Raw genomic sequence first — 8,994 nt, 5'->3', positions numbered from 1 at the left:
TGTTTTGTTAGGAAACTAGTACATGTATTCATAAATTATTGAGCGTAGAATCATAACTAAAACGCATAGCATGATGATATGAATTATATCCTTTATAGAATTTGCTATATGAACTAAGAATTCAAGACCAATGATGTATTTATGAAGACAAATATCAAATACAATTCGTTGGGACATGCCAATAACTGCAAGGCCACCCCCAAAGTCCTTGAAAAGCAATCTACAAGAATTGTAAAATGACGTTATATCGACAGGGTGTCGTTATGATTTCCAATTCGCAAAGATCAAATTAAAAACATGAATAAATTACTACAGTTTTATTTATCTCATCAAACTTACATTTCGTGTACAATGTACAACGTGGTAATTTACACCAATGGACATAAAGAAATGATTACAACCAATTGTATTGTTCTATTAAATAAATTACAAAAATATGATACGTATTATTCTAAACAATTCGTAGTCAGGTTTGTAAAAAACAGTTGTAAACAGCTTTTTTTACATTATTTCCAGTGAATCAATAGCAATGTATCAGTGATATATAAATGGTATTTCAGAATTTCAAACGTAGGTGTGCACAAGATAGATAGATATCTTTTATTCCTCAAAGTTGGTGAGCAAACAATCTATTTTCTACAATATTTGGCTGTAAGAGTCGTCGAAATTGTGGACATAACGTCGGAATAGGTGACGTCACAGCTTGCCAGCTGAGCTTTTCTGCAACGTAACGTCGCCTCTCTGGCACCGCAATAAACGTCCTTTGCGACCCTCTGTGTCGCAGCAAGCACTAGCCCCTGAATAAATCCTTCAACTCCACCAAACTCACACGGAATATCTCCATTTCTGACTGTCTCAAATGTGCAAATAACTTGACTCTTTATAAGCTCTTTATTCATACAGTATGAAGTGAAAGCTGATCCAAATTGGTCCATATCGATGTACCGTCTGACATACTCTTCCTCAGGTGTGCATCCAACCTCATTAAAATGTTTGACACAACGAGAATATGGATCAACCTTCTCGCAAAACAGGTCTATATTTTTATCGAAGGCGGCCTTTGCCGAGGTTGTATTGACTCCTAGCATATGAACTATGCTATCTGATGGTGGAAATATTGAGTTTACATCAGATCCGTATATGAAATCCCCGCACTTAAACACTGCTGTGTTAAAAAGATCGGACGGGTTACCAATAATGATGTCAGGCTCGGTCGCATGCGATTCAGTTGTTGTTGCATTCGGTGGGACAGTTGTAGTTGTTGCTTCTACTTGTGCGCATGCGAAGACCAAACAGAGGGCGATCCGGTATCTAAGACCCATTATTACGCGGTTGGAGTTGTTTGCACCTAAAAGTAATAAAGCCTTTATTCGATTTCGATAATAAAACATCAGTTTTAACTTAAAAGGTTTATTTCTAAATACTATCATGTTTACAACAATATGATAACAAACTTGTTAGTAAAATTGAGAACATTACAACATTTTCTTAGCGCCAAAAAAACTTTCTTCTGTACAATTAGCAAATTACCTTAAAATGTTTTTAAACAAATATCCTCGTTTTACCTTTTATTTCAAAATATTTCACTTCTACTCTTAAACTGTCATTCATATTGTGTTCACATTTTATTATTATGCTTCTTGATAATTTTACCTGTTTGCTCGTAAATTGTTTGTATTTTATAGGCATAATTGCCTGAATGCATTAACATTTGCTGTTGTTGTTGTCGTCATTGTTGTTGTCATTGTTGTTGTTGTTGTGTTGTTGTTGTTGTTGTTGTTGTTGTTGTTGCTGTTTTTGTTGTTGTTTTTGTTGTCGCTGTTGTTGTTGTTGTCGCTGTTGTTTTTGTTGTGGTTGATTCGTTGTTGTTGTTATAATTGATGTCGCTGTTGTTGTCGCTGTTGTCGTGGTTGTTATTGTTGTCGTTGTTTTTGTTATTGTTTTCGTTGTTGTTGTTTCGCTGTTGTTGTTGTTGTTGTTGTTGTTGTTGTTTTGTTGTTGTTGTTGTTGCTGTATAAAATATATATAAAAAACTTACTTGGTTTAAAATGTGACTCCTCACTGATAAGGCAATAGATAGATTCCCTATTATAAATTCATGCCACGTCGCCTTAACACTGATTGATTATATGCATATCGGATGATTTTACAAAAACAGGTATTTCCCACAATAATAAATCCAAAATAAAATTGCAAACGCGGCAGGAAGGGAATTAATATGCACACTTGCAAAATCATATATATATAAGTATAATTTCTTCCAGAGGCGGATTCAGGATTTCGCGTTAGAGAGGGTGCAGTTTCGGAGCGCAAATAAGGAAGGATGCCCCCTTCCCCAAAATCCGATCGATATGGAGTTTTGATTAGTTAATTGTGGAATTAAATCGTCCGCAAGGAAAGATTCAGCCGTTTTTGTCTGAAATACATCCTCGGCACCCCAGCTTATCATAACCTATATGATACCCTGGGCAAATCAGCTGTCAAAATCTCGTACTCGTGAATAATTAATAAGGTGAAATCCAGCTGCATGATTGGTCGCGTGAGACACACCTCATACGGTGCGGAAATGGCCGAAAAGTTACGAATGTTACCTCGGTTTCAAATAATCCAATGAGATCACGGCTTACAAATCGTTTTAGTCAGGATATTGTTAGATATACTGATAGCTCTTCACAAAGGAGATTCTTTTCTTTTTGTTATCGGCTATTTCAGTGGTCGGAAAATGCTGATGAATATTCAAGATTTACAGTTTCCCTAGCCAATTTGCATATAGGTTATGATACGCTTGGGTGCCGAGGATGTCTGAAATAGTGCATTTAATTGCATCCTTTTCATATTATTTTTAGAAAATTGACCTAAAAAAGTTAACTTAAAACAATTTAAGAGGGGGTGTGCGCCGGATGCATCCCCGTCTAAGCCGCCAGTGTCTTCTTTTTGAATAATTAACATGATAAAACGATGATTAATCAATGCATTGTTTTGTATGATTACGGAAAGGTTTAAACAGACAAATTGCATGATCGGCTGCACATAACTTAGCGCATTAATTATTTCAAAGTTTAAATACAAACGCCAGTAATTAAAGTATACGTGCGGATCAAGGATTTTATGGTAGAGGGGGCGTAACTTAGGATTATTATCTTTTGACTTGCGTCACTCTTTGAACCGAAAGTATTTGGTTTAAAGTGTTGGTGGGGTGGGGGGAAATATTCACCCACGAAAAAATACAATTCTTAGTCAGAAACGGTGTAATTTGGGGGCTGTTTTATTAGTTCTTTCCTTTATCAAAATATAAAGTAACCTTGGACGATTGAAGGAGGCGGTGACCGCCCCCCCCCCTCCCCCACGGATCAGCTAGTGTTAAGTACTGATATAAATCACTAAAAAGACACTTGCTTTCATATTAAATGTCATTTCATTGGCGCACTATTTTGTTATATAACGTCATTTCAACATTGCAAAATGATAATTGTTATGGCGTGACGTCAGCAGAGTAGAATACAGCATTATTGCACTAAAGCGAATACCGACTAATTTGTACGGTCAATCCTCAATTATGCGAGCTCAGTTTGGGGGGGGGGGGTTCATAAGCAAATTACATAGAAAGGATCCACCTAAATTTTCCGTAAAGGAGCCAAAAAAAGGAGAAAATAGTAAAAAGCTTCTTGCTCTACATTATTCGGACATGCTTTAAGTTCCGTAAGGTCAAATTGTTATGGCGTGACGTCAGCAGAATCAAATACGGTCGTATTGCACTAGATATAAAATTGACAAGTGATGTTTTAGATATGTGTTGCTTGCAGTTTTCTGATGCTTAAATATTAAAACAAACTACTCATATGATCGCTTAAAAACACTCAATAATACAGGTCTTGGTTGTTATTCAATATGCGACTTAATGCAATATAATGGTCATACATCATTGACTTCATACACTGTACAGATCCGAGATTTATAACACAAAATCCGATTGGCTACACCATTCTTAAATTCGAATAAGACCAATATGGAATCCAACCCTAGGTTTAACATTAAATGGTATGTCTTTTTCTTTTTCATGCACTAAACAGTAACTTAGTGAGTGATGTTAATAGTGCTCATGTTAATGCCTCTGCTAAGGGGTCGCCGGACTTTTTTTACATTTAATCATTTCGAAGAGATCTAAAAACTGAAATTTAATAAAGCCGAATTTGCATTTTGTCATTTATTGGTTTCATCAAGCGCAACACTTAGAAGCTAGCAGGGGCGTAGCCAATCTGTACTGAATGTTACGCACGAAAGGGGAAGAGTGTGTGGGAAATATTTCTGTAGCCGTAGGTTTTTTTTTTTTTTTTTTTTTTTTTTTTTGGGGGGGGGGGGGGCTTCCCCATGGGAAAATGGAACTACCATGTTGAGCTCTGAGGTGTTTTTGGAGGGATTTATGGGTTCGAGACTGCCGACGCTGGCTATGCCCCTGGTTAACATTTATTTCTGTTTTCTAAACGAGTAAGACATATTTAAAAAAGAAAGACAGTAATTACATTCTGTAATAAAATAGAAACAAAAACACGAAAAGCTAGTATCTTACTAAAAAGACAACAAATAAAACCTAAGCATTGTGTCCTAAAAATCCAAGCTTAAAAGCGTCAAAATACTCTCAATATATGACGCAAGTTTTTTTCTGGGGAATTAGTGGCCACGTAGCCATTAAGTGAAAACCCCATTTATAATGGCTTTTATTTATTTGTCAGCACACAAATCATATGCTTGCTGTTTTGATCGTTAAAAAAATAATACTTTTTTGCGCATCAATATGTTTTCCGCCTAGGGATTTGCTTCTGTTTAATAGGGTCAGACATCTAATAAAGTTATAGCTTGTGAAAATTGCACACTCAGTGGTTGAAGTAATAACTTCTTTGATAAAAGTGATTAAACAATATGGAAAAAAAACCCTCTTTATTTGCTGAAAAGTAATTGATTTACTTTAGTCCTTGATTAACATGCTGTTTTGCGTTTGTTCATAGATGGAAGAAAACTAACTCAATTTCAGTTAAGTTTTAAATCGTTGCAAACAAAAAATCTCTGAGTGAGTCCATTCAAACGGGCTACATTGCCTTGGCCAGTATTATACCCTGGTTGAGGTAAACAAAAAACCAATGTGACAACCTGTTTCCTCACTATGCCCTTCAAATTAACAATCTACTAAAAATCCGGTGCCATCGCAAAATAAGCGTACAGGGCAAGTACTCAATGCTGATCTTATCCTTCACCTTAGACATGCCTCATTTATTCTATTGATCAGCTAAATATACAGGCCAATCAAAACACTTAGTTTCTTATCTTAAATTTAAGTTCAATCTAAGTTGATTATTGAATAAGGCCCCAGCCCCTTAAGTAGTGTACCGAATTGCCCAACAAATAATATTATTTATATAATTAAACACCATTATGCCCAGTTCCAAGTAAAACATGAATGCTAATTTATATGTTCTCATACAAGAATATAAATAAAAGCGGGTGGTATAAGTATGGTCTAAGATCTCCAAAACAAATTAAGGAGGAAAGTCAAGTCTCAAAATATGTATTAAAGAAGCTTAAGAAAAGAAACAAAAATGCCTTAAATTATTTCGAGAGGACCTAGGGACAGTAAATAATGGATCTAATTGAAGTGATTTTATAGCTGCGCTCTCACAGATATATTTAATTAATAATTTTATGAACTACTTCTACTGATATACCGGCATGCATCCGAGGATGTTTTCGCAAAAATCGACAGAGGAGCCCCGAATGGGAAAGTTATTGCAAGATTTAGCACAACGCTTTAAAATATTTTGGTACTACTATAAAAAGGAAATTCCATTCAAAGGCGAACAACTGGGGCCTTTCCAATGTATTGAAATAACATTGTAGTTTGCCTTGTAAACAAATCTAGCTTTTTTATTTTTATTAATAGCAGAATCATACATTTGCAAACACATCGCGCGATGATGAAAAATATTTTTTTTTTATAAAATTTGCTTTATTGATGAATGGTTCAAGATCAAGATTTAAGTCAGAAGATAAACGTAATTAATATTCGTCTTTGACGTTTCAAATAAGTCATATGTGCATGCTAATATCTGCAAGGCAACGCCCAGTTACCTTAAAAAATGAAAAATATGAAGTAATGGTAACTTGACCCGATGAATTGATAAGTTTAAAAAAAATACATTTGGTCCGGGTTGCCTAACCCTACCTACGAAATAGGCGTCGACCCTACCATTTTTATTGTCAGTTTGTTATAAAAATCAAACGCTAAAAAAGCTTTTAAGAGTGATTTAATATGTTGTTAAGAACTTTTTAAACAGAAAATGATTTTAACACCATTCTCCAATGATGAAAATAAAGTTCTTATATAAAGCCTAATAAAAAAAAGCCTGCCTACCTTTCCTATTGAAAAGTATTTAACCCTATCCAAACCAATTATATTTTTTTTACCTAATGAAAAACATGGTGCAAGTTACAGTTTTATTATTTTTTTAACATAATTACATTTCGTGTAGAACGTACAAGATAAGGACTGATACCAATGCTTACAAAGATTTAGAAACAACAATTGTATTGTGATTTAATATACATTGCAAAAAGATATAAATTCCTCTTAGACTTAACAATTAGAGCTGAGAAAATAATAACGACTGTGACCAATGTTAAACGCAACTCTTTCATCTATATTGAGCAATATTTAGCTGTAAATTGTGCTGAGACGGAAGTCATAACTTCGGCATAGGTGGCGTCACAGCTTGCCAGCTGAGCTTTTCGGCAACTTAACGACGCCTTTCTGAAGTTGCAATAATATTCCTTTGTGAAGCCATGTGTTGCATGCAGCAGGTGTCCCTTAATACGTCCTTGAATTCCACCACACTCACATGGGACATCTCCAGTATGACGTGAATGCTGATCCTAATTGGTCAATATCGATGTACCGTCTGATATACTCTTCCTCTGGCGTGCATCCAACCTTACTAAAATGTTTGACGCAACGAGAGTACTTATTAACATCCTTACCAAATAGGTCGATACTATCGTCAAAGACATCCTTCGCCAAAGAAGCATTTGCAGTTTTTAGCTCCGGAAGTAAGCTATCTGCTGGTGGAAACATCCTAAGCTTTAAGATAGTTTCGTATATGGCATCAGGCGCACATAAACACTGCTGTGTTGAAAATATCGGAGGAGTTGCCGAGAATAATCCGGGGCTCAGTTGTTGTTGTTGTTGTTGTTGTTGTTATTATTATTGCTTCCACTGATGCGCATGCGCAAACAAAGCCGAGTGCGATCCAGTAAAAAAGACCCATTTCGTGGCTGTTGTCGTTTTCACCTAAAAGTAATAAAGTTGATCTACAATCCTCCCCAGCAATGAAATCTTTAATCAACTACTAAATCATGTTTACCTTGAATCGTTTCATTTCGAAATTAGTTTATATGATAACAAACATGTACTGTGATCAAAGACATTAACAATTATTCTTAACGTTAACAGAAGATTAATTCTCTACAACTGCTATAATAACGTTCTATTAGACTTACTTGGATGTGAAAGTGATACTCCGATGATAAAATAGTTAAAAAGTTTATATTACATTGTTGCAAAAGACTCGATTAAATCACGAGGTTTTTTAACATTATTATCAATGGCTGGAGTAGTTGACGCGCTTCTTTAACATTATTGTCAATGGCTGGATTAAATCACGATGTTCTTTAACATTATTGTCAATGGCTGGATTAAATCAATAGGTTCTTTAACATTATTGCCGATGGCTGGATTAAATCACCAGGTTCTTTAACATTATTGTCAATGGCTGGATTAAATCAATAGGTTCTTTAACATTATTGCCGATGGCTGGATTAAATCAATAGGTTCTTTAACATTATTGCCGATGGCTGGATTAAATCACCAGGTTCTTTAACATTATTGTCAATGGCTGGATTAAATCACGAGGTTCTTTAACATTATTGTCGAAGTCTTGTTTAAATGACGAGCTTATTTGAAATTGTTGTCAATGGCTGGATTAAATGACGAGCTTCGTTTTCATTATTGTCAATAACTGAATAAAATAACTAGCATATTGAACATTGTTGCGAATGGATGGATAAAATTACAAATTTATTTTTGCAATCGGATACCTTAAACACTGACTTATTGTGTGCAAATCATATGATATAGGTGTGCTACTACAAAAAACAGATATTTGTCAGAATATTGAAATAAGATTAGAAACTAACTCGAAAGATAGGGATTTTTTTCATATGCAAAATAATGAATTAGTTGTTCGCAATGGTTATCATAGCGCATTAAAACAATTTCACATGCTGGAATGATCATTTATCATTGCATTGTTTTGTTTAATTGCGGAATACGTGAACAGGCATAATAATTAAAGGCTACACATTTAAAATTATATACGTTTGGGAATTAATCAGTTTCAAATTGCATATTATTTAAATTCATTGCAAGATTTTAGCATTTTAGTTCACAAACTATCAAACACTAGCCTTCCTAAATTTTGAACACTTTTACAAAACAGTAATTTTGAAAGTTAAGTCCACGTTGTAGTTCTTACCAAAATTACAACTTTTCTCGTTCCCATTTAACAATAATGCTCTCATTCGGCGTCCATTGTTTTTCCACCGGCGTCGTTCAATCACCCCCCTCGCTCCCAAGTCAAAATAAGGTTGCACAATTTGAATAAGACTTAACCTTGAAATGAGAACTACGTAAAAAGAACCCCCGTTTAAAAACTAAATAAGGTTTTAAATAATATATTTATTGTCTGTATTGTCCAACTCACTGAAATCGTTCGTAAATATTAATCCATGAGCACCCATTGATGACATCGGACCCATTGATGACATCGGACCAATTGATGACATCGGACCAAAAATAATTTAGCTTCAAAAATGATACAATTACATTCTGAAGAGAATGCAACTTTTCTGAAATTGATTGATTCATCTCACGTTCGTGAACACCAGAAG

At 34.9% G+C, this 8,994-nt stretch overlaps 1 protein-coding gene across 2 annotated transcripts; it reads right to left on the bottom strand.

Annotated features, from left to right (window-relative positions):
• Positions 1-302: 302 nt before the first annotated feature.
• LOC128224610 (uncharacterized) lies at positions 303-2,195 on the bottom strand. Of its 2 annotated transcripts, none has more exons than XM_052934532.1 (2): positions 2,039-2,195; positions 303-1,348 (listed from the first exon to the last, which is right to left on the bottom strand). In XM_052934532.1, exon 2 carries the CDS (start codon positions 1,320-1,322, stop codon positions 630-632), a length of 693 nt encoding a protein of 230 aa, XP_052790492.1. In that variant the 5' UTR covers positions 1,323-1,348; positions 2,039-2,195; the 3' UTR covers positions 303-629. The 2 variants fall into 2 exon arrangements, with proteins under 2 accessions (XP_052790492.1, XP_052790493.1); XM_052934533.1 differs by lacking the exon at positions 2,039-2,195 and adding an exon at positions 1,531-1,629.
• Positions 2,196-8,994: the final 6,799 nt, after the last annotated feature.

This window comes from Mya arenaria, chromosome 17 (assembly GCF_026914265.1).
Source record: "Mya arenaria isolate MELC-2E11 chromosome 17, ASM2691426v1".
Lineage (NCBI taxonomy): Eukaryota > Metazoa > Mollusca > Bivalvia > Myida > Myidae > Mya > Mya arenaria.
The sequence above is the reverse complement of the archived record's forward strand: the minus strand, read 5'-3'. Positions and strand labels throughout refer to the sequence as shown.